Source organism: Sciurus vulgaris (genome assembly GCF_902686455.1).
Source record: "Sciurus vulgaris genome assembly, chromosome: 8".
In the NCBI taxonomy this organism is placed as follows: domain Eukaryota; kingdom Metazoa; phylum Chordata; class Mammalia; order Rodentia; family Sciuridae; genus Sciurus; species Sciurus vulgaris.
This window is the reverse complement of record NC_136468.1, coordinates 13,832,108-13,858,229: the sequence shown is the minus strand read 5'-3', so window position 1 is coordinate 13,858,229 and position 26,122 is coordinate 13,832,108. Positions and strand designations below refer to the sequence as shown.

Genomic DNA, 26,122 nt, shown 5'->3' with positions numbered 1-26,122 from the left:
CCTTCCTAACTGAAAGGACTGTGTCTGGGCACCTCCATCTCAATGCTCATATTACAAATTTCTAAGTAAAGTTCTTTATTTTATTCTATATTTATGTATTTTCTCTTATCAGTGTTTCCCTTTTTTCTCTTGCAGGTCTGGCCTGGTAAAACTGTGTTTCCTGATTATACCAATCCCAACTGTGCTGTTTGGTGGGCAAAGGAATTTGAGCTTTTCCACAGTGAAGTGGAGTTTGATGGAATCTGGATTGTGAGTTTTTAACACTTTAATCTTGGGTGAGGAATATTCAGGTAGTCTGAATCTATGTGTGCATCTTTTAGTCATGGAGCATAGGGAGAAGAGAAGCAAACAAGTATAATAATAATTCCTAGTATCCCTTATCTTACTGTCAAATAATCTTACCAAAACATGTTGTTTACAATCAAAATCATAATGTTAGGACTGGAGGGACCTCAGGATTTTTTTTGAATCTAGCTCTCCTTTTACAAGTAAATAAGTTGATAGGTCATATACCCTTAATATTGTCATAAAGTACATGAATTGTTCGATTGCCTGTTGAGGTTCTTGCATTTGGACATGTTGGGCAAAGTGATCACTGCCAAAGTGTCCTGTGGCCTTGGTAAGGAGAAATGTGTACTATAATGTTGAATCCAGCCAGTGTTCAACAAAATTTAAAGAGCTTCTTCCTAAAGCAACTTAGCAAGACCCTGTCTCTAAATAAAATATTTGAAAAAGGGCTGGGAATGTGTCTCAGTGGTTAAGAACCCCTGGGTTCAATCCCTGGTTACCAAAAAAAAAAAAAAAAAAAAAAATTAAGAACCCTAGAGTTGAACTTTTTTTCTGTTTATTAAAGAACTGTAGGAAATTCAAATAGAACAGGCAGCTAAAAAATGAAAGCAAAATTCTTATACAATGATAGCCACCAAAGACAACTACCATCAGAATTTTGGTATTATGTTTCCAGATCTTTCATTTTCACAGATTTGGCACATGCACACACTGACCGCCTCTCTTTCTGTGTATCTGTTATATATTTATATGTATTTATACTTGTGTGTATTCATAGTTATATTTGGATATATAGAGGCTATAAGTTGGTATACCTATGGCATCATGTAAATTAATTTTTTTGGTCTAGTATATTTGGGAATTGTTCACTTTGAGTAAATATAGACATATATTATTTAAAATGGATACTACGAATCTTCTCCATGAAGTCTGTAGTGGGTAGAGAATATAGGAACAGGTATTTTATTCCATCTATGTAAATGCCCCTTTCAAAAGGAAATATATCTGGAATAATTTCTCTGATTCTTAAAAAAAGACACCATCAGTGTACTGTTAAGGAAATTGTTGCTTTTCTTAATAGTTTTTGTTTTGTCTTGCAGGATATGAATGAAGTCTCCAACTTTGTTGATGGTTCAGTTTCAGGATGTTCCACAAACAGCCTCAATTATCCCCCCTTCACTCCAAGTGAGTCTTTGTGATCAGCCTGATTAAAATGGAAATGCTTATTTGATATTTTACATTCATAAGGTAGGGTTTGAATAACCTGGCAAGGGAGTTTGTGCACAGGGAAAGGAAAATGTGGAGTAAAATATCAAGAACATTAGGAAAGAAAATGAAAACACTATGCTTTCCTAAAGAGTCATAAATTCAAAAGGGGCAATCTAGCCGTCTAGCTATAGTCCAGACTATTTCTAGGGAAAGTTCCAGACAGAATATGGTATGGAAGCCAGAGGCTGCTGGTCAGCATATGTCACTCTCAAGTATGCATCCCTATAATCCAGGGCTTACCAGAGAGAGACCCAACAAGTAGACCTGGTCCAAATGAGGGTTTCTCAGTGAGTGTTGCTTCTGAGCTTAGCTGAACTTTGAGCAGCACTGTCTCTAAGGTGTGGCACTGGCACCACTGTGTTGGTTGTAGTTTAAAGAAAGCATAGGCTTAAGAACAGATTGTATCTTTATTGAGAAAGGAATGACATTACCAGGATTCTACCACCTTTTGATGATTTTAGTGAGGTGCAAAAATGGGAGGTTAGGGTGGGTAGATTAGAATCAAATGTCTAGGGAATTGATGGGAGGCCAGAGTTCACACTTCATTTTTTTGGTGATAGAAGCTATTTATCTTTTAGTTAGAGGAAAGTATGATAGTCAAATGTTTTAGGACTATCAATCTGGAATTAATATGCAGTATATATTAGATGGTAGACAGACCAAATGTACATAAATCATTAAGAAGGCATTGCGGTAGTTAAGATCCAAAGGTAATTGAATCTGAACCAAAGTGATGCAGTGAGAGTAGAGATTAGATAAATGAAAGCAAGATTGGAAACCATTTTTAAAATATATGGTCAAGGGAAAGAAGGAGTCAGATTAATCAGAAATTAATTTATACTTTGATCTAATCTATTTTTTGTGCCATTTAACTTGGTTTTTAAATTTCCAATTAAACCCCCAGTCTGACGGACTTTCTTGCTTCTAAGTGCCTGCCTCTGATCACATGAGAGCCTAGGTGGGTGGATGTGTATGCATAGGTCTGCAAAGTTTATTTTTATATCAGAATAACTGCCTCAAGGGGATAGCTTTCTGACAGTGAGAAAGAAGCATCATTGTTTATAGGATGACCACAATAAAAACCTGCCCTGGGGAGCTGCCTTTTCAGGTTGGTGACAATCAAGGTGTAAGAATGTGTGTCTAAGGCTCTCATGGCCTGACCACGCTTGTTTCAGGAGTCCTGGATGGGTGCCTCTTCTGCAAGAGTCTCTGCATGGATGCAGTACAGCACTGGGGCCAGCAATACAACGTCCACAATCTCTATGGCTACTCCATGGCGATCGCCACAGCAGAGTGAGTCCATTGTCGCCACGGACTTACATGATCCAATTATGAGTCTTCTACATGCCCGGTGACACATATGTAGTATTTGTTAAAAGGCTACATGACAAATATGATTATTATCATTATTGAATGAATGAAGAAACTGCCTAGCACATAGGGAAGAAGGAATCAGATAAATATTTATGGAATATGTAAAATGAAAGAACAGTTGAGCGAATGAATGGAAAATTGGAAGAAAGGAAAATAAGAACTTAAGGTCAAACAGCTAATGTGTTGCAAACACAAAACTTAGACCATTTTTTCTGATTCCAAAGCCCATACATTTTCCTTTCTTACACTCTATATAGATAGGAGTACAGAGGGTTAGCTAACTTATATATCAGTGTGCTTTTGGGTTTTAGATTTTGGTACAGCAGCCTTCTGTGTTCTGTTCACTTTTATGTTGTATTAAGTTCTGTGATGAAGAAAAAGTATCAAGAATTTATTTGACTTGCTGTAATAGTAACAGGAGGAAACCAGACCAAAAGCACATTCATTAGTCTCATAAAAACTTTAAATTATATGAACACTCTTAGACTTCTAATTTAAAGATATGGATAATGTTACTTGTATTTAGTTATAAAAGTACACACAAGCATATATAATTTAAAATGTCTTTTATTATTACAAAAATAATTCTACAGTCTTTCTTCTTAAAAGAAGTTTAACTTCCAAAATACTATATCTAAGTCCATTTTTGTGTATGGCTGAAATCTCAATGATATGGAAGATTAGAGTATATGCATCTATGTAAAAATAAATTTCCCATTTGTTCTAGAAAAATTATATTCTTTTCTTACTAGATTTTTCAAGGTTTGTTTTGAAACTCTTGTGAATTATGGGGTTAATGATGTGCATAAAATTCCTTAAAATGAAATATAACAAAATATGAACATACTTAGTGGTGCAGACTGCTCCCAACAGCCACTCTAACCCTATTGTGTGAGAATGAGATGAGAATAATGGGGTATTTGTTTTTAATATCCTTGTTACCATTGCTGTATCCCTTGGGCTGAGACAAACTAAGATCACAGTGATGCCTTAAATCTCTCCCCCTTTCTAGAGCTGTCAAGACTGTGTTCCCTAATAAGAGAAGCCTCATCATAACCCGTTCTACCTTTGCGGGATCTGGCAAGTTTGCAGCCCATTGGTTAGGAGACAATGCAGCCACCTGGAACGACCTTCGGTGGTCCATCCCTGCCATGCTTGAGTTCAACCTTTTTGGTATTCCAATGGTGAGTCCCTGTTTCAAGCTCTTTCATAGATCTCAATCCCCAGGAAACCATATTCTAGAAAGTTTGAAACCATAAAGCTCCCTTCCCCTGCCTGCGGTGGCCCAGGGAATTAATGGCTTAAGTGCCTGTGATTCATCAACATGACTCAAAAACCATGACTTCCTTTCCTTTATTGCCTTATGAAGTTAGAGAAAGATTGATATCTCCTGGACCATTTGTTTCTATTAAAGTTTAACATACACACAGAAAAATACACCAATCCTTCAGTCCACAGCTGATCAGTATCACAAACTGAACACACTGGAGTACCCAGGTGAAGCAACATAACACTGGTAGCACGTAGAAGGCCTTGGCATTTTTTATTTAAATTCAATATATTTATTGAGCTTCTGCTGTGTCTAGGAGCTGAGCTAAGTATGCATGGTAAGCACAGAGAGAAGCATAAATATAGTAAAAAAAGAGTTTATAGTTTTGTAAAAGGAGACATGTATATAATTGAATGGTTATGAGTAATAGGGACATGTGATCGGGAATCCTGAGAATGAGATTTATTAGTACTGGTAAGACTGTGAGGGAGTCAGGGGAAAAAGTCAAGAGAAACTTCATGGAAAAGATGGTGCTTGATTTTCACTTGAAGAGTGACTAATGGTGGGAGAAGCTTCAGAGAGACTGAGAACCACATACAGGCAAAGCAGTATAAGGGGGAGTATTTGATGTGACTGTAAGGATTGGAATGGGAAATTGTGCTGGAAAGGGATATTGGAACCAGGCTTTGAAGAGCTCATAGGATGAGAAGCAAGAAGCTCCTGAAGACTTTTGAATTTGTGAGTGACATGATCATAATAAGAAAAGTCTTAATAGTGTGGTAGCATAAGAATTTTAGCAGTTTACTAGTTACAATTAATCAAAAAATTATTTTACCCACTTTAATAAAACAAGGAAACTGAGGCATAGAAAGGTTAAGCAACTCAGCCAATGTTATCCAGTAGTAAAGTGGACACGGATGCTAGTCAATTCTGATCAGCAAAAGGTCTTAACCAAGTTCAGCTGGGAATTCCTGGTAGCAAGGTTCCTGGAAGTGAGGTATCCATGCTGGCTATGTCTTTACAGGTGGGTGCAGACATATGTGGCTTTGCATTGGATGCCCCCGAGGAGCTCTGCAGGCGGTGGATGCAGCTGGGAGCGTTTTATCCATTTTCCAGAAATCACAATGGCCGAGAATACAAGGTGAGGCTCACAGGAAGTATAATTGAAATAAAATTGGCATATGTTAAGTAGCTCTGTCTTATCCTTGCCCAGAAGCCTGCTGAGTTAACTTCTTACCTGGTACTTAGGCTAATTTGTGCAATTAACCAGGACCTGTGCCACAACACAAGATGCCCCACTGTCACAGGAAATGCCCCGACTCTTCAGGAAATGGAGAGTCTGTGAAGGTTTTTTTTTTCTTTTTTAATTTGTTCTTTCTAGATATACATGACAGTACAGTGTATTTTGACACATTATATGTATCTAGAATAAGTATAACTTGTTTCAGTTAGGATTCCACTATTGTGGTTGTACATGATGTGGAGTTACACTGGTTGTATCTTCATATTATTGTGGCATTTGCAGGTAAATGGATGGAATTGGAGAATATCATGCTAAGTGAAATAAGCCAATCCCCAAAAACCAAAGGCCAAATGTTTTCCCTGATAAGTGGATGGTGATACATAATGGGGGCGGGGGGTTGAGGGGAGAGAGAAGAATGGAGGAACTTTAGATTATGTAGAGGGAAATGAGAGGGAGGAGGGGGTGGGGGTATGAAAGATGGTGGAATGAGACAGACATCAATACTATATGTACATGTATGATTACATGAATGGTGTGAATCTACATCATGTACAACCATACAAATGAAAAGTTGTACCCCATTTGTGTACAATGAATCAAAATGCAGTCTGTAAAATTAAAAAACAAATAAATAAATTAAAAAAGGACAGGAAAGTTATGTCCGATTCATTCTACTATCTTTCCTACTCCCATTCCCCCTCCTTCCCTTCATTCCCCTTTGTCTAATCCAATGTACTTCAATTCTTCTCTGATCCCCACTCCTTATTGTGAGTTAGCATCTGCATATCAGAGGGAACATTTGGCCTATGTTTTTTTTGGTGGGGGGATTGGCTTATTTCATTCAGCAAGATAGTCTCCAGTTCCATTCATTTACCAGCAAAGGCCGTAATTTCATTTCTCTTTATGACTGAGTAATATTCCATTGTGTATATATGCCACATTTTCATTATCTGTTCATATGCTGAAGGATACTTAGGCTGATACAATAGTTTAGCTATTGTGAATTGAGATGCTGTAGATATTGATGTCTCTGCATCACTGTAGTATATTGATTTTAAGTCCTTTGGGTATATACCGAGGAGTAGGATAACTGGGTCAAATGGTGGTTCCATTCCAAGTTCTCTGAGGAATCTCCATACTGCTTTCCACAGTGGTTGCACCAATTTGGAGTCCCACCAGCAATGTATGAGTGAATCTTTTCCCCACATCCTCACCAACATTTCCTGTTACTTGTATTTTTGATAATTGCCATTCTGACTGGAGTGAGATGGAATCTCAGTGTAGTTTTAATTTGCACTTCTCTAATTGCTAGTGATAGTGAACATTTTTTCATATATTTGTTGACTGATCATATTTTTTCTGTGAAGTTATGTTCAGTTTCTTTGCCCATTTATTGTGTTCTGTGTACTTTTTGGTGTTAATTATTTTGAGTTCTTTATGTATCTTGGAGATTGATACTCTGAGGTGCAGGTGGCAAAGATTTTCTCTCATTCTGTAGGCTCTCTCTTCATGTTCTTGATTGTTTCCATTGCTGCGAAGAAGCTTTTTAGTTTGATACTATCCCATTTATTAATTCTTGGTTTTACTTCTTGTGCTTTAGGAGTCTTGTTCCTAATTTGGTTCCTAAGTCAACATGATTTGGGTCTATTTTTTCTTCTAGTAGGCACAGGTTCTCTAGTCTAATGGCTATGTCCCTGATCCACTTTGAGTTTAGTTTTGTGCAGGGTGAGAGATAGAGTTCTAATTTCATTTTTTTTACATATGGATTTCCAGTTTTCCTAGCACCATTTATTGAAGAGGATATCCTTTCTCCAATGTATGTTTTTGTCACCTCTGTCTAGTATGAGTAACTGTATTTATGTGGGTTTGTCTCTGTGTCTTCTGTTTTGTATCATTGGTCTTCATGTCTGTTTTGGGACCAATACCATGCCAATTTTTTACGATAGCTCTGTAGTATAATTTAAAGTCTGGTATTGTGATGCCTCCTGCTTTGCTTTTCTTGCTAAGGGTTGCTTTGTCTATTCTGGACCTTATATTTCCAAATGAATTTCATGGCTGCTTTTTCTATTTCTGTGAAGAATGTCATTGAAATATTAATAGGAATTGAATTAAATCTGTATAGTGTTTTTAGCAGTATGACCATTTTGACAATATTAATTCTGCCTATCCAAGAACATGGAAGATCTTTCCATCTTTTAAGATCTTCTTCAATTTCTTTCTTTAAGGTCCTGTAATTTTCATTGTAGAGGTATTTCACCTCTTTGTTTTTTTTTTTTTTTTACATTGACTCCCAAGTATTTATTTTTTCAAGTCTCTTGTGAATGAGATCATTTTCATAATTTCTCTTTTTTTGTTGATTTGTCAGTAATGTATAGGAACAGAATTGATTTATGGATGTATATCCTGCTACTTTGCTGAATTTATTTATTAGTTCTAGAAGTTTTATGGTGGGGTTTTTTCAGTCTTCTAAAAATAAACTCATGTCATCTGCAAATAGGGATAGATTAAGCTCTTCTTTTCCTGTTCATATCCATTTAACTTCTTTGGTCTTTCTAATTGCTCTGGCTAGAGTTTCAAGGACTACATTGAATAGAAATGGTGAAAGAGGGCATCCTTGTCTTGTTCCAGTGTTTAGAGAGAATGCTTTCAATTTTTCTCCATTTAGACTGATGTTGGCCTAGGGTTTAGCATATATAGCTTTTACAATATTGAGGTGTGTTCCTACTATCCCTAGTTTTTCTAGTGTTTTGAACATGAATGGATGTTGAATTTTGTCAAATACTTTCTCTGCATTTATTGAGATCTTGTCTTTAATCTATTGATGTGATAAATTATGCTTATTGATTTCCTTGCATCCCTGGAATGAACCCCACTTGATCATGGTGCACTATCTTTTTAATATGTTTTTGTATGAGATTTGCCAACATTTATTAAGAATTTTTGCATCTGTGTTTATGAGAGATATTGGTCTGAAGTCTTCTTTCTTTGATGTATCTTTGTCTGGTTTTGGAATCAGGGTGATAACTAGCTTCATAGAATGAGTTTGGAAGGTTTCCCTCCTTTTATATTTCATGGAATAACTTGAGGAGGATTGGTGTTACTTCTACTTTGAAGATCTGGTAGAACTTGGCTGAGAAGCCAGCTGGTTATGGGCTTTCCTTTGTTGTCATCAATTTCATTACTTGAAATTGATCTGTTAAATTTTCTATATCCTCTTGATTCAATTTGAGTAGGTCATGTCTCATGAGTTTTTATTTTATTGGAGTGTAGATTTTCAAAGTAGTTTCTGATTATCATCTGTATTTCAGTGGTGTTCATGGGGATAGTTTCTTTTTCATCATAAATTTAATTTGAGATTTCTCTCTCTTTTTCTTAATTAACTGAAGGGTTCATCAATTTTCTTTATTTTTTAAAGAATCAACTTTTTGTTTCATTGATTAAAAATATTTTTTGTTTCAATTTCATTAATTTCAGCTCTGATTTTAATTATTGCCTGTCTTCCGCTTTTGGTGTTGATTGGTTCTTCTTTTTCTAGGACTTTGAGATATAAAGTTAGGTCATTTACTTGGTGAATTTCTATTCTTTTAATGAATGAGCTCAATGCAATGAACGTTCCACTTAGAAACACCTTCATAGTGTCCCAGAAATTTTGATAAGTTGTGTCACTATTCTCATTTACCTCTAAGTATTTTTATTTCATCCTTGATTTCTTCATCTATCTATTGGTCATTCAACAGTGTATTATTTACAATCCATGTGTTAGAGTAGCTTCTACTTTTTATTTTATCACTAATTTCTAATTTCATTCTAATTTGATCTGATAAAATGCAAGGTATTATCTCTTTGTTTTACTAAGAGTTACTTTGTGGTCTAAGGTATGGTCTATTTTAGAGGGGGTCTATGTGATGCTGAGAAGAAAGTATGTACAGTTATTGAGAAAAAATAAATTTTAAAAATAGAAATTAAAAAAAATTATAAAATACACTAAAAAATAAACAAGAAGATCTTGGCGAAAAGTTAGGGAATTGTTTCTGTTGGAGTTCCAAATATTCTTCTCATGTGTGTTAGGTGGGGTTGCTGGAATGTGATGTGAGGGTCCTCATGCAGAACTCCTGGGGGCGGGGTTTAGGCTTGGTTAACCTACAAGATTTTCCTTGGATTGGTCTGAAGATTTTAAATTGGCACGCCTCCCAGGTGCGCAGTTGCTGGGCCCGCTGGTAGACTGTGGGTTTCACTCCTGCGGTGGAGGGCCAATTCTTGTTCCCCTCAGACAAGTGTGAACTTGGTGTTTTTAGTACTCTTGGGTTCAGTCTCTGAGCTCAGTCAATTCCTCGCCCTTCTCCTTTAGGGTTCTCAGCCTGGCCTGACTTTCCCAGCAGAACTTTCAAGTGGCTGATCTTCACAAGCGACCATTCGCGGGGGAAGCCGGGTGTTTTCCCCACCGGTTTTCCCCTTTGTAAACCTCTCTCCACTTTTGATTTTCATCTGGTCTCTTAGACACACACTATGCTATGTTTTGTGGGTTTGCCAATCCTGTATTTTGGGTTAAGCACAGTTGTCAGGATCCAGATCCTCAGGGTGCTGTTCCCCCTGCCGGAGCTGCACAATGTTTCCTTCCTCTGGTTTCCCTGGTAGCTGGGAGAGACAGAGTTTCTTTTTTTTTTTTTTTTTTTTCATTCTTCCCTCCACACAATTTTGTTGTGCAAGACCCCTTTCAGGTTAGTCCTGCAGTGTCTTTGACCTGGTTTCTCTGTATCTATACACACCTCAGACCTCCTAAAATTGGGGGTTCCTTTACTTGACGTGTTGCCACACTGTTTTAGTGCAGGGGTGATAGCACCTGCTGGTGTCACTGCTGGCCCCAGCAGCACTGGGGAATTTTTATTTTGTTATATCCAACCACCCGATTCCCTGATTTGCTTCGAATTTTCAGAGTTAATTCCCAGAAAAGTTCCCCCTCTCACGTTTTGATAAGTTGTTTTGAATTCTTAGCTTCACACAAGGGTGCAACCTGCAAAGTGACCTTCTCTAATCAGCCATTTTGAGGCTCCCCCTGTGAAGGTTTTCTTCCAAATGTCTGTACACTTTATGTATGTTACTTGTTTTGTAATGAGAAACAAATGGGAAAATATTTTGAAGTTGTATAAGTGGCAGTCTTTCAACAGAGCAATTCTAGGCTCAATGAGGGAGATAAGTTGCAAATTGCTATGAATACTTGTTGAATTGATGGTTGTTTGCCCAGCGTGCAATCTAGGCTTCAGCTCATCCAAGAAGGAAATTCCTCTTTGAGGTGAATTGGGTCTGGATTTCTCTGGGTGTCAGTGCTGTTCTGTAGCCAGCCCACCCTTGCAAACCATGTTTTTCTTCCCAGGACCAGGATCCTGCCTCCTTTGGAACTGACTCCTTGCTGATGAATTCCTCCAGGCACTACCTTAACATTCGCTATACTTTATTGCCTTACCTGTACACTCTCTTCTACCGTGCTCATAGCCGGGGGGACACAGTGGCCAGACCTCTTCTGCATGAGTAAGTTCTCCCAACTCAATGCAATGGTGTGTGTATGTGTGTGTGTATAAGTGTGTGTGTGTAACTGGAGTACCCAGTTGCTATTTGTAAGGTTATTGCAGCCTGGATGTGATCGTAAGATTAAATTTAAGTATTTTAACTTGTTCCTTCTGGGAGAAAATGAGACCAAAAGTCATGGGACTTTGGGACTTTTCTTTGTTCTTTACCAGCTGACTCTATATCTTAGACATCATTTAAGTTCCTTCATTCTTAGTTTCTTTAGTCTTTTTTTAACCCCCTGAAATGCTAGGGATCAAACTCAGGACCTTGCACATGCTAGGCAAGAACTTTTCTTCTGAGCTACACTTCCAGCTCTATGAGGTCAGCCCTATGGCATGACTCTGATAGTCTCTCCTGTAACTCACTGTGATGCTAGGACTCTGTTTGAATTCCAGGAATAAGCTTGTAATTTGCAAGCAAATGAGAATATTATAAAGGATCTCTAGAATTTCATATTTCTTACTTGCCAGCCAATGAGCACCTCTGATTTAACTTTGCAAGTGGAAACTTAAGAGTCTTTCCTTGTCAGAATACTTTTACCTCCTTTATGCGTGTGACAGGCATATATCTGAATTACTGTAAGTCCATTTTAGGGGTGAATTTTTACAATCTTCTGGAATTTCCTGTTAAAAAGCATATTTTCTAAAAGTAAAAATTTGCATTATCTGTTTTTTTATGTTTAGATCTAGTTCCTTCTTGATAGCTAAAGTTCTAATATATATTGGTTATTTTACTTATTTTTTAAAGGGGGATATGACAAATAGAATTACAGCCTGAGATCTGTCTAGCATAGCTATTAGAATAGGAATTTCTGTCCAATGTGAAGGAAGAATAAGAGAGTGTAGGGGCTGGGGAAAGAGGATCCATCTGGGGCCACATGTGGGTGGAGTAGGTGTCTCAGAATAATTTTGGGTGTTTGCCAGGGCTGCCTGCATGCTTTGGATGCCCTGGGGACAGCTGCCAGGTGCATCGGCCCATATCTCAGTGATCTGTCTCCTTGGTGTCTAGGTTCTATGAGGACAGTGACACTTGGGATGTGCACCGGCAGTTTTTATGGGGCCCAGGCCTCCTCATCACTCCAGTTCTGGATGAGGCAAGTGTTCCCACTGAGACTGGTGATCTCTACTTCTGTCCCTTTGTCCCCTCCAAACCCATTTTTTTCTTTATTCCAAACTCATTTCCAATATCGGTGGCTGAGTCAGCCTTGAAGAGAGTGTGCTGGGGTTCTGGAAGGCAGGATATCTGATACACACATTCCAAGAAGGAATTGACTGAATTCTCAACCGAATAGAAGCATCTGCTGGCAACTGAGCTTTAGTAATGACCCTGTGGTGCATCAGATGGTCACCGCAGATTATTATTTGCTCTGTGATGTAGAGGCAGAATGGAGTAGTGACCAGCACACTGAAGTCACACTGCTCAAGGTGTGATTGATGCTTCTATTACACAGTATGTGTGATCTGGGGCAAGTTATTGTGCCGTTTTCTCATCTGTAATCAGAGGAAAATAATAGTACCTACAATTTGGGATTGTAGGGAAGATTAAAGGAGATAGTCCATGTAAAGCTGGAATTTTTTCCCACAGTACATATTTCTTCACCATAATAATTATTATTCTTAAAATGGTCCTATTTGGGATGTTCCCCTTGGATTGCCAACTTATGGTTTCTATAATTTGCATTAGGGGAAAGGCAGAAGAAAGCATAATTTAAAAAAGGAAAAAGAAAGACCAGGAATGCCCTGTCTGCATGTGGTTTAGAGGTTCACTAAACAATACTAGGAAACATATTTTATCCCCTCAGAGGCTGAGTCACGAAGGACAATATTTGTTTTAATTTTAGGGTGCAGAGAAAGTAATGGCATATGTGCCTGATGCCATCTGGTACGACTATGAGACTGTAAGTAACTTGGACTTAAACTTCTTAAGACCACAGCTGCAGCTGTATAAACAAGATGACTTCTTAGATACATCCATCCATTCTAAATAATCCAACTAAATAATATTTCTGTAGTGTTTTCCATAATTTCACAGGACAGCTTGCATAACATCGGTCATGAGAGAATCTGAAAAAATTACTTTTATTCAACAATAAGATAAAGACTCAAATGGTGTCTCATGATCAAATATTGAAGAGACTGATGGGCAGTTTGAGTCTGATCAGGAATTAGATTCTTGTTCAGAACTATCAGGTCATATAATATAGAGTGAGTAGCCTCAGCATGGAACGAATATTCTCACAAACCCTCAACTGACCATGAAGCATGTTGCTCTAAATTTTTTTCTTTCCCTGATTTGATTGCCTGATTACGCAGTGACAGCTAAATGGAAAAGGGAGAACGTGGATAGAGAACTCAGCACATGGGTGATCAGTGCAGGGCCATGTGCTGTAAGGCCAATGTGTCTGATTTGTCTACCTGCCTCAGGGGGGCCAATTGAGATGGAGGAAGCAAAAAGTTGAGATGGAAATTCCTGGAGACAAAATCGGACTTCACCTTCGAGGAGGCTATATCTTCCCCACACAGCAGCCAAGTACCACAACTGTGGCCAGGTATGGCGTGGCTGGGAATGTCCTCAAAGGGAAGGCTGACAGAGCCGACTCTTGTGTCACCATATGTTGACTAGAGGATGCTGAAGCACAGAACGGAGTGAGGAAATAATGGTCCTGAGGTGCACGTGCGCCTGTGCGTCTGACTTTGAGGGACATTGTCCTTGGTGTTCCCTTGACCCCTTTTCAAGAGCTGCACCCTGAAGGAATTTGAAAGCTCTTATCCCTGTCTCTTCTTAAATTTCTCTAAATACACTGGCAACTAGGGTCAGCTTTCCTGGGATATTAAGGTTTTAGCATTGAAAATCTCACGTCTTGAGAAAACTCATTTCAGGGCAGGTCAGGTCAGCTGGTCCCCCTGCCTGCCTTGGCCTGACCATCTATGCAAGCCAGGTCTTGTGTCATTCATTATCTCTTATAGATTTGGGATCCTCTGTCCATCCTCCCATAACCTCGACTTCCTGTTACTTTCTCCTATGGAGCCATTTCTTTCTTGGTTCAAAACTATGTTCAAAAACTCCCTCCTTCTATAAATCTCAAGTTTCCCATGTTGTTGATTTTTCTGCTTTATTTTTTTGATTCCAAAAGTATAGACTCCATCCATTCTAAAGAGATGCACAAATATACTGTGCCCCTGAAAGTATTAACTTATTTGTTTTTAATAATCTGTGAGTTCTTTAGAGGTGACAAACCTTTTTCTTTTTTTAATTTGTTATTTCTAATATACATGCCAAAAAAGTGTATTTTGACATATTGTACATATATGGAGTATGACTTATCCTAATTAGGATCCTATTCTTATGGTTGTACATGACGTGGAGTTTCACTGGTGGTATTTTCATATATGAACATAGGAAAGTAATGTCTATTCATCTACGATCTTTCCTATTCCATTGCCCTCTTCCTTTCATTACTCTTTGTCTACCAGTGAACCTCTGTTCTTCCCTCCCCCACCCCAATGAATTTAGCTCATTGTATGTGTTAGGATCCGCATATCAGAGAGAATATTTGGCCTTTAACTCTTTTTCTTTGACCTTCCTTTACTACCTTAATTTTTAAAATTATAAATTTTTAATGAAAATATGCCTAAATCCAACACCAGTTGTTTTTGTTTTTCTAGTTGTTCAACTTCAGGCTGTTCTCCACATTGGTACCAGAATTCTTTCTCACATGACACTCTTACTTGTTGCATTCCTGCTTGAAGTCTGAACCTTTCACTAAGAGGTTGCTTAAGCCCATTATAGTCTGATTCCAAGTTAACCCGACAACTATATCTCCTGCTATACTTTAGTATACGTACAGAGCAACCATATCCGGAATGTGGTATTCCATAAACACAAGTCATCTATTTTGTTGCATTTGGATTTCTGTACTTAATGCCCTTTCCAGCAGGCCCAGGGCCTCCAGCATGCTAGGCAAGCAGTTTATTACTGAGCATACTCCTAGTCACTAGGTGCATATTATTTTTTGTCTTTGTTGTTTTTATTAGAGCATTGTAGTTACACATAGTAGGCAGGTTCGTTTTGACAAAATCATACATGCATGGAAAGTGATTTATTCCATTTCAGTCCCAATTTCCCCACTTTCCCTCCCCTACTCCTTCCTTCTATTCTCCTTCTTCTACACTACTGGTCTTCCTTTTGCTCTTTTATTTATTTATTTATTTTTGATTAGTGCTTTCTTCATGTACATAAATGTGGAATACCCTGTAGTATACTCACATATTCACATAGTGTGATTTTGTTGAATTCATTCCATCTCCTCCCTTTACCCTTCTCTCCTCCCTCCCTCTAAATCTCCTTTTACTGCATTGATCTTCCCTATATCTTTATGATATCCGATTCTCCTCCTGCCCTTTGTCCCCTTCTTTTCCTCTAGCTTCCACATATGGAAAACAAACATTCAACCCTTGATTTTCTGAGTCCAACTTATTTCACTTAGCATGATGTTTTCCATTTTCATCCATTTACAGTAAAGGCCATAATTTCATTCTTCTCTATGGCCCAGTAAACTTCCATTGTGTATGTATGACACACTTTCTTGATCTACTCATCTATTGATGGGCATCTGGGTTGGTTGCAAAATTTGGCTCTTTTAAATTGTACTGCTATAAACAATGAGGTGACCATATCACTATAGTATGCTGATTTTAATTATTTTGGATAAATAACAGGGAGAGTGAGATAGCTGGATCATATGGTGGTTCCATTCCTAATTTTTTGAGGAATCTCCAAGCTGCTTTCCATAGTGTTTATGCTAATTTGCAGTTCCACCAACCATTAGTGTATCTTTTTCCCCACATCTTTGTCAGAATTTATTATTTGTATTCTTCCATTTTTGATGATCCAAGATAACCTCAGATTTCATCTACAGATAATCTTTTCTCCACCTCTTTTGGCAAAGGGAATGGGACCACTTCTGACTTTCAAATTTTAAAACAATATTTTTTGCTCCTTGAAGATTTTCTTTCCTCCTAAATATTGTTATATATTTCAACCATAGTCATTTCATTCTCTATTTGAAAGTTCTTTTATCTGAATTCCTCTGGGGAATAAAATTCATAGTTAATTATTTCTTCTGACAATTTAATGCTGACTTATTACTTTGAGTATTTAGTTCCCAAATCTTAAGGTCACAGATGTGTGTCATTCCTCCAGAGGTGAATTGACTTCTCTTTGGTTGAAAGCCACTTAGACTATGGTCAGCTTGGTATCATGTTACGTCCCCTTTCAACATCTGGCTTCGTATGAGAATTGAAGGTTTCATACCTCTACCTTAGACTACCAGTCAGTGACCCAGTATTAGACCTGTTAGTCATTGGCCCCAGAGAAATTCTTCTTTTTGGGTACCCTTGTGAATTTAGCTCATTGTATTATGTACCTGTTGTCATTTTTGTCTCTTCTATATATCCTTTGTTTTCCTACAGGCACAGCAATATTTCCTAATAGGAACATGTGTTGTAATTTATCTAGGGTCAAGTAATATTTTACTGTGGGGGTCCTCTAAATGATCTAGTCCACCATCCTTCTGGAAGCATCATCCTGGACTCCTCTAGGGTCTCACTCTTTGTGTCACTGTTCATTTTCTCCTTTGGTTATTTGGTGACTGTGTCCAGTCTTTATTATAAAATGGAAGGTCAAAGAGGAGGTCATAAGTAGGGATTTATTCTCCTAGATTTGCAAGGACACCCCAATACTTGCACTGTGAATGAAAGCAGGTGATTTTGTTGATCAGAGAACCTGACTTGTGCATTGGGCTGAAGCGTGAAAGAACACACCAGGAATATGAGACCAGCGAGGGGCACATGAAAAGCCACAGAGATGGAGTCCAGAGGTGTGGCAACATGAGGAGATGCCCCGTGAAATGCTTTCTTACTTCCCCTTTCTGTACATCCAGAACTTGCACCATTTCTTTGAGCATTGTTTTATGTTTTCTGTTCTAAATTATAAGGCAGATAATTGGAATGTTTTGTTTTTCTCTCTAAACAAAATAATAGTAAGTAATCAAATAAGGGAGGTTTCCTTAATATAAATGGATATTATTGTGTTTTTGCTTCCTGAGATAGGCAGGGAAGAGCATATCTCACATCCATTTCTGTAAGTTTCTGTAAGTTTCATCTCTAAAATGACCTGACTGTAATATTATTGTCTAGAATTTCTTTCTCCTTTAGTAATATGTATGCTAAATAATAGTTGTAGTCATTGGCTTTATTATAGCTATTGCAGTGATTCTGATGTTTAAATTATTGTCTCTCACATAGATGTTTAATGATAATATTTGGGATATCTCTATCTCCTGTGACATTATTGATACTAAAGAAAGAATCACCTTCTAATTTGTCCTTTGTTTCAGAAGGAAAGCAGAACCATCTATTGCTAGTACCTTTTCCCACTGAAATTTTAAGGGACCATTTGGCAGAATTCTTTGTGCTCTGATCTTTTTGTATTACCTAACTCTGTTTCCCATAGCCGACGGAACCCTCTTGGTCTCATCATCGCCCTGAATGAGAACAAAGAAGCAATGGGAGAACTTTTCTGGGATGATGGGGAAACAAAAGGTGAGTCTCTTATGAGAATGTGCTATTTCCATTCCTCCATCTTTGACTCATTGGTTCTTACTCCTGCTGGTTGTTGTAGCTGGGGGAGAGGGACTTGAATCCCAAGGCACAGTAAGAAAAGTCACTTGAAATAAGAGTTTTATTTTTGTTTGCACTGTTCAGAAGTAGTATAGATGAACCATACTTGGAAGGGAAACCTGTCTCTCTCACAACTGTCCCTTTGGTCAGTGATCCATAATAAGTTGCTCATTTTATTATCAGTAGGCACCTGGAAGACATGGTCATGGCCTTCCTGTAATTTATTCCTTATATGAAGATCCTCTTCCAATATATTTATAAACAAATGCCGCTGATATCAAAAGCATATTCCTGTCAAGGTGGCAGTAAGAATATACTTGTCAACTGTGTATATCTTGCTTTGCTTTATAACAATATTTTTTCTCACAGGATGCTAACAATTTTTGGTGTGGTAGCTTAGAAAGTAGATTCCCATAAGCATATGGAAAAAATGGAACGAATCCTTACACACTGTTGGTGGAATTATAAATATGTACATCTATTATGGAAAACAGTGTAGAAATCCCTCAAAATATTAACAATGAAACTACAGTATGATCCAGAATCCCATTTATGGATACATATTCAAGAGAAATGAAATCAGTATGTCAAAGAGATAGGTGCATACACATGTTCACTGAAGCACTACTCATAATAACTGAGATATGGAAACAGTGTAAGTGTCCACTGATAGATGAATGGATAAAGAAGTTGTGGTGCTTACCTACCATGGAATATTATTCAGTTGTAAAAAGGAAGTAAAACTTATCATTTGTGGCATCAACACTTAGCTTTAAAAGAGATTTTTTCTTTGGGAGCAGACTAGTCTGACTTTTCTCTTTTCTGCTTTTAGATACTGTGGTCAATAAACTTTATCTTTTATGTGAATTTTCTGCAACCCAAGTGAGTATACTTTTAGGAATCTTAGGTGTGAGCTTTTGTGTTCCACCAGCACGCATGTGCTTGGTTTGTGTGTAATTGTATTTTTAACTCCATTTGAATTGATGACTACAGGGTGAACACATTTCCAGGAATCACTTAACTACCAATAATTACAATATAAATAATATCAAAAGGAGGAAGTACTATTGAGAAGTCAAAGCAGTGAGCATTTTTCAATAATGTTTTCCAAAATGTTTGTGTGTTTGTGTTCCTGAAGTCTTCCCTCCCCCAGATTTTATTAAACATGTTTGTAGTCATTGAGTATGCATTAGTAGAGAGAACTAAGAAACATTCAGAGCAGTAGGGAGCTTCTGGTCTAGGATGGAACATTTGAGTGACTCGAGAATCTGTGTATTACAAGCGTAGCTTTGCTTCATTGTGTTATTTTGATTTTCAGAACCGCCTGGATGTGAAGATTTCACAATCAACCTACAAGGACCCTAATAATTTAGCATTTCAGGAGATTAAAATCTTCGGGACACAGGAACCCAGCAACGTTACAGTGAAACACAATGGTGTCCTGAGTCAGACTTCTCCCAAGGTCACATATGATGCTAGCCTGAAGGTAAAAATGCATTTACTGAGGTTGTTATTTCCAGAATTCTTCATAGTGTCTTGGTGATTCTTCTTGCCAAGATTGCGTGGATTCCTGAAGGACCAGAACACTGTGGAGCCTGTGGTGGGAAGTCAGAGGGCTGGGAGCAGAAGTGATGATGAGGTGATGGGCAGAGCTAGTAAAGACAGGGATAAGATAATATGGTCTTTCTATGGTCTCACTTTCCTTGCCCCTCTGAGTTCTCTGTCTCACTGGCATCACTTTGAAAGATGTAGTTACAGTGGACACAAGGAGAGAGAAGTAGAATAGGTTGGAGGAAAGGGAAAGATGAAGAGGATATCTGATGCTGAAAGGTAAAAGTGGGAGGTAGGAGTCCCATGAATTCAAATATTGAAGTTCCCACTTTTTAAAAACTTTGTAGGGATGAATGGAATCGCCCTCTAACATATACATTCTCAAACACCACTCAAGGACTAGAACTTTGATGATACTGTCCAATGGATACTTCTTTGGTTAGATGATAATAATAAAATAATGTCTCATTCGTTGCGATGAGACCTGGCCATCTGTGCAGCCTGTAATTATTTCCTCTGATGCCTAATGTTATAAGGAATGCTTTCTCCAATTGGTCCTGACCATGGGGACTGTCGGTCCTTCTGGCATCGAGCTGCCAGGTAAACATGGTTTATGAGGGACCTTTCAAATTTGGGGAAAAATATCTACTAATAAGTCTACTATCATGACATATAGATGACATCTGACATTTTGTCCTGACAACACTTATTGAGAATGCATTCATTTTAAAGTTAGAAGTAAATAGTTTATCATTTATGTATATGGCAAAGTGGAAGTCATGTGAAGGATGCATATGTGAAAACAAACTCACTCCATGTTTGCCAAGAAAGCTTATTAACATAAGACAAAAGAAACTCTTTATTTTTCTTGAATGTGGGTGCTAAGGAGACACAGTTTATACACAAGAAATAATTGGGCAGGGGATTGGCTACCAAAATGAACTTATGGCAAGTTTTAGCTTGTATCTTAATTCAGGTTCAAAGCTTACTGCAATAGTTCAATCAAGTTTTGGGAAGACTGGGCCAGTGCTGGGTTGTGAAAGATAGTGTATTATATAGGAATTTATCAGCTGCGAATTATAGAAAACAAAAATTGTAACAAATTGAATTTTCTCCCTTCTGCAACAAGTAGTTTAGAAGGTGGACAGTTGTTAGCATTGGTTCAATGACTGAAGTTTGTCAGAGTCAAGGTCTTTTCTTCTCTTGGGGCTGGAAGTGATTGCTGAGTTCCTGTCACTATATACCTATGGTGGGACATATTAGGGGAAAAATGGCAAGCAAAAGGAAGATGTAAGGTGAAGAGGCAGTCCTTTAAATCAAGAAAGAAAGCCTTAATGAGGAACTTCCAGTGAACTTGAACTTAGCATTTCATAGCCATAACTATGCTACATTGATCCTTCTCTTGGGAACTTAGGATTTCTACACTGAAATAGGAAAAAGGGACTATTTTACATAAGGAAGGCAACTAGCAGAGTATTGCACAAATGGCCATCATTTTCCTAGAAAGAACATTTGTCTAGTTAACACATTCCAAGTTGAGATAGCAAAATAAGATAACTCCAGAATGAGAATAGTCCTCAATTATCAGTCTGTGAATTTTGTATAACTCACAATGCTTGGCTTCACTCTTGGAAGGAGGAGTAACACTGATTTTGGAGAGACTGAAGTGCCAAAATGAGAAGGTCATTTTGTTTAATTCTCTCATGCAGTCTTACAGTGATCTTTAAATCTAGGCATTCTTGAGATGGAGTTTAAGGTAGGATTAGTAGGACAGGGATATTCAAGATGATTTGAATTGGGAGACTGGGAGAAAGATGATAATCTTTGAAATGTGATCTTATTGCTCAAGACAAATGAGAACAATAACATTAACTTTGGAAAGTGCTATTTAAATAAGAGAAAAATGTAAGAATAATATGGAGGAAAATGTTAACTATTTTACATGGTAAGTGGGATTGCCTCTGCCCCAAATTTCATATTTTGGACATCTGGGCTTGGAGAAATGAAAAGACTAGGATGTTAGAAATAAAAGGAAATGTAATGATTTTCCCAACTTATCAATTTTGCTATTGGTACAACTGAGATCCAAAGAATGGAAATAATTCATTAAAGATTCCCAATGAAGAATGGGAATGAGAATCTGGGCCATATGATTCTTATTGCTCTGTTGCTTTCCAACCCATAGTCCAATGGGAAATACTGGTTTGAAGAGTAGAGGGCAAGAAGATAAACTCATTTTGGCAATAGTAGCAGAAATCTTGTGATAAAATAAAGAAGGGGAAGAAGACTGGGGGAATGAAAGAAAAGGAGTGATTACAATAGGTGTTATTTGATTTCATTCTTCCAACAACATAATGCACAACATTTTGATAGAGTAGTGACATTTGCCACATTGCTACTGAATAGTTGCTTTCCATTTATATAGCTCTCTCTATCTGAACTACATTCAAATGTTCCCTGGATTGTTGAAAATCTGGTCTGAGGTCCATATGTTACTAAAAATATTTGGATCTTGCCAGGCCTTTGTCCTGAGGACTCATCTCCTGTGTATTCTCTACTTCTTCAGGTTGCCATCATCACCGAGATCAGTCTTGTCCTTGGAGAGGAATACACAGTGGAGTGGGACATAATCATCAGGGACGAAGAAAAAATAGACTGCTACCCTGATGAGCATGGTGCTTCTGAAGAAAACTGCATTGCCCGTGGCTGCGCCTGGGAGGTAACCAGGCTGAGGTGTTGATGGACACCAGGCCTTTTCCACTCAAGCTGCAATTTCATGAGCAGAGCACCAGTACCCACGTGCCTGCTTTAATTCCATAGAAACAGGGCTTCCAAGGGACCTGATCTGTATATGAAGAGTAGATAGGGATTAGGGTGGCGTATTTTTAATAAGTATTTTGTTTTGTGTCTAGAAATTTACTTTTTGCCACTACATATTTATATGTATAATTATACATAATAATTCATAATTATATGAATGAGTGATATGTTGGCTTTATCTCCATACAAATTGCCTTTTATAACTATATCTATTTGATAACTCCATGACTACCTGCTAATCTATGGTATCAACTTTCCTTTCTAGGAATCCAGTTCTCTTGGAGTCCCTTACTGTTATTTTGTCAATGACCTGTACTCTGTCAGCAATGTCCAGTACAACTCCCACGGGGCCACAGCTGACATCTCCTTAAAGTCTTCTGTGTATGCCAACACCTTCCCTTCCACACCTGTGAACCCCCTGCACCTGCAGGTGACCTACCATAAGGATGAAATGCTGCAATTTAAGGTAATCATGGTACTTTATCATGTACTGACTAGGCCCTTTTTAGTTTCTTTCCATTTTGGGGGTCCATAGTAATGATATATGCAAAAAACATAATTTGATCAATTCTATTACTTTTTTTGAGTCAAGTTTACAGAGCTGAAATATAGGACTACTCTTTTAGGTTCCATGCTATGGTAGAGGAGATCATTATACTATTAAAAATGCAGTAAGAACTTATTGATGGAACAGTTTGATTTGTTCTAATTTGATTTGGAAAATGTTGATAGTTACTCTCAGGATAATAGTTGGAGAGACAAGACACTGAGAGAGAGGTTTCAAGACTTCCACTTACTTGGGTCAGGGTCCCAAGTATTGGAAAAAGTATCAGGATTGAGCTTTGACTAGTACAGGAAAGGAGATAGAGAACAGTGGATATCTTTGAGACTGAAAGTTGGGTTACAAGATCTGGTAGCCCTAGATCTTAAAGCCCATACATATAAGGGAGAGGCAATCTTGGATAATGTTTAACATTTTCTCTTGTGCATCTGTGTAGGTGTTAGTAATATTAACCGAAATGAGAAATAGTTTATACTTGGACCATGTAAGAGTATATGAGATGATAAGTTAATTTTTGGATGCTGTATTTGAGGTATCTGTGAAATAACAAGTAGAGTGATTTCTTTCCCTTACATGGTTCAAATATATCTAAGCATTAAGGAAGAGACTAACTGTTGTTATATCAATTTCTCTATTAAACTTTAACCTCTGCAGAACTGGAATTTGGAACTTCCTCTTGGTGCTTCTGAAATCTAACAAAGAAGCTCATGGAGTGTAATAATTCACATGTTTGTTGAGAGAATAAACTAAAGAGATCACATCAGTGTGATCTTTTGCATCTTCTAATGTAGGGAAGATGCTCTTTTTGTTTGTGTCCTCACCATAGCATTAGCCTGTAGAATGTATATAATGGTTCAAAATGAATGAACTTGCAGAGTTTCTAGCCTTTAGTTCTGCCTACTCCACTTCTCAAACATTCAATAGCTCTGTCTGAACTATTTGCATCTTTTTGAACTCACCTTAATACTCTGTGGTTTGTGTTTGTTATTTCTTTATTTTTTTACATATTTTATTTCATTTACATGTTTTGTTGGTTCACTATTGCTGGACATAATGGTGGGATTATTTGTCACATATTTGTATATGCACTCACTATAACAATAAATTTGACCAATGTCACTCCCCAGAACATCCCCCTCCTTTCCCTCCTCCTACCCCCTCATCCTTTTTCTCTGTTTTACTCATTGCCTTGTTATTTCCATGAGACTTTTCCACAACTGTCTACTCCTTTTTTTCTCTAGTTTCTACGTATGAGAGAAAATGTACTACCCTTGCTCTTCAAGAATGGCTTATTTAACTTAACACAGTGTTCTCATGTTTCATCCATTTTCATGCAAATGACATAATTTCATTTTTCTTTATGACTGAATTAAAGTTCATTGTGTATAAGCATCATATTTTCTTTATCCATTCATCCATTGATGGACATGTAGGCTGGTTTCGTAGTTTGGCTATTGTGAATTGTGCTGCTTTTAACATGTGTATGTATGTTTCACTGTATGATTAAAGTATGACAATTTTAATTCTTCAGGATAATTACCAAGGAAGTGGTATAGGTGGGTCATATGGTAATTCCATACCTAGCCTTTTGAGGAACCTCCATACTGATTTCCATAGTGGTTATAATAATTTACAATCCTGCCAAAGTACAAAAGTATATCCTCTCCAGCATTTATGATTATTAGTATTCTTGTTGATTGCCAAGTGACTGTAGTCAGACAAAATCTCTGCAATTTTGATTTGTGTTTTTCTAATTGCTAATGATGGAGAACATTTTTTTCATGTATTTTTTGGCCATTTGTATTTCCTGTTTTAAGTACTGTCTGTTTAATTCATTCTGTCCATTTATTAATTGGGGTATTTGTTGTTTTGGTTCAAGATTTTTGAGTTTTTGTATATTTTAGATATTAAGCCTCTGTTAAAAGAACAGCTAGCAAAGATTTTGTCCCATTCTGTAGGCTGTCTCTTCACATTCTTCATTGTGTCCTTTGCTGTATAGAAGCTTTTTAATTTGATGCCATTCCATTTATAAACTCTTGGCATTATTTCTTGAAGGTCAGTGGTCCTGTTGAAAAAGTTCTTGCCTGTGCCTGTACTGTAGAATGTTGACCCTATGCTTTCTTCCAGGAGTTGCCTAGATTCTAGTCTGGTTTTCTTTGTAGTTTCTAGGTCATTGAGTCACTTTTAATTGGCTTTTATACAGGGTAGAGATAGAGAGTCATTTTCATTCTTCTACATATGGATATCCAGCTTTCCCAACACCATTTGTTAAAGAGGTTATCTTTTCTCCAGGATGTGGTTTTGGCACATTTGTCAAGGATCAGATGACTGTAGATGTGTGAGTTTGTCTCTGTGTCTTCTATTCTGTACTGTTGGTCTATGTGTCTGTTTTTATGCCATTACCATTAAGTTTTTGTTACCATAGCTCAGTATTATATTTGAAGTCAGGCATTGCGATGCCTCCAGTATTGCTGTTTTGATTTAGAATTGCTTTGGCTATTCTGGGGCTTTTATTTTTCCAAATGAATTTTAGGACTGTTTCTTCCAGTTTTGTGAGGAATGTACTTGCTATTTTTGTGGGGGTTGCATTGAATCTGTGTATTGCTTTTGGTAGTATAATTGTATATAGGAAAGCTTCTGATTTTTATATGTTAATTTTGTAATCTACTACTTTGCTAAATTTTTTTTATTAGCTCTATCAGTCTTTGGTGGAGTTTTTTTTTGGATGATATATCATATCATATATCATATATCATATCATATCATATCATATCATATCATCTGCAAACAGTGATTATTTGGCTTCTTCCTTTTCTATTTTCATTCCTTTTCTTGACTAATTGCTCTGGCTAGACTTTCTAGCACTGTATTAAAGAGTGGTAGGAGTGGACATCCTTATCTTGTTCCATAATTTAATAGAAGTGCTTTCAGTTTTTCCTCATTTACTATGAGGTTGGCTTTGGGGTTTTCATATATGCTTTTATGATATTAAGTAGGTTCCTTCTGTTCCTAGTTTCTTCAGTTTTTATTTTATCATGAATGGATGCTGAATTTTGTCAAAGGCTTTCTCTGCATCTATTTTGATGACTAAGTGATTTTTGTGCTTAATTTTATTTATATGATGAATTATGTTTATTGATTTGTGTGTGTTAAATCATCCTTGCATCTCTGAGTTTAAACCAACTTGGTCATGATGTACAATCTTCTGAATATGTTGTTGAATAGAATTGGCTAATATTTTATTAAGATTTTTTTGCAACCAAGTTCATCAGGGATATTGGTTTGTAGTTTTCTTTCCTTGATGTGTCCTTATCTGGTATGAGTGTGAGACTGGCTTCACAGAACGACTTTGCAAGTGTTCCATCCCTTTTTATTTCATGGCATAATTTGAAGAGCATTAGGATTGGTTCGTTAAAGTCTGGTAGAATTCAGGTGAGAATCCATCTGGTACTAGGCTTTTTTTTTTGTTTTTGTTGTTGGAAGGCTTTTTATTACTACTT

The 26,122-nt window shown here is 37.3% G+C and overlaps 1 protein-coding gene across 1 annotated transcript in view; it reads left to right on the top strand.

The window, feature by feature from the left end:
• Window positions 1–26,122, top strand: part of MGAM (maltase-glucoamylase) — a 130,060-nt gene that overhangs the window by 42,534 nt on the left and 61,404 nt on the right. The window contains exons 13-26 of the mRNA XM_079152536.1: window positions 136–249; window positions 1,389–1,473; window positions 2,733–2,850; window positions 3,944–4,115; window positions 5,226–5,342; window positions 10,816–10,970; window positions 12,018–12,102; window positions 12,850–12,906; window positions 13,433–13,557; window positions 17,523–17,611; window positions 18,522–18,571; window positions 19,008–19,175; window positions 21,807–21,959; window positions 22,326–22,526. Coding sequence (XP_079008662.1) covers window positions 136–249; window positions 1,389–1,473; window positions 2,733–2,850; window positions 3,944–4,115; window positions 5,226–5,342; window positions 10,816–10,970; window positions 12,018–12,102; window positions 12,850–12,906; window positions 13,433–13,557; window positions 17,523–17,611; window positions 18,522–18,571; window positions 19,008–19,175; window positions 21,807–21,959; window positions 22,326–22,526 — 1,689 coding nt within the window. The remainder of the gene's footprint in view (window positions 1–135; window positions 250–1,388; window positions 1,474–2,732; window positions 2,851–3,943; window positions 4,116–5,225; window positions 5,343–10,815; window positions 10,971–12,017; window positions 12,103–12,849; window positions 12,907–13,432; window positions 13,558–17,522; window positions 17,612–18,521; window positions 18,572–19,007; window positions 19,176–21,806; window positions 21,960–22,325; window positions 22,527–26,122) is intronic.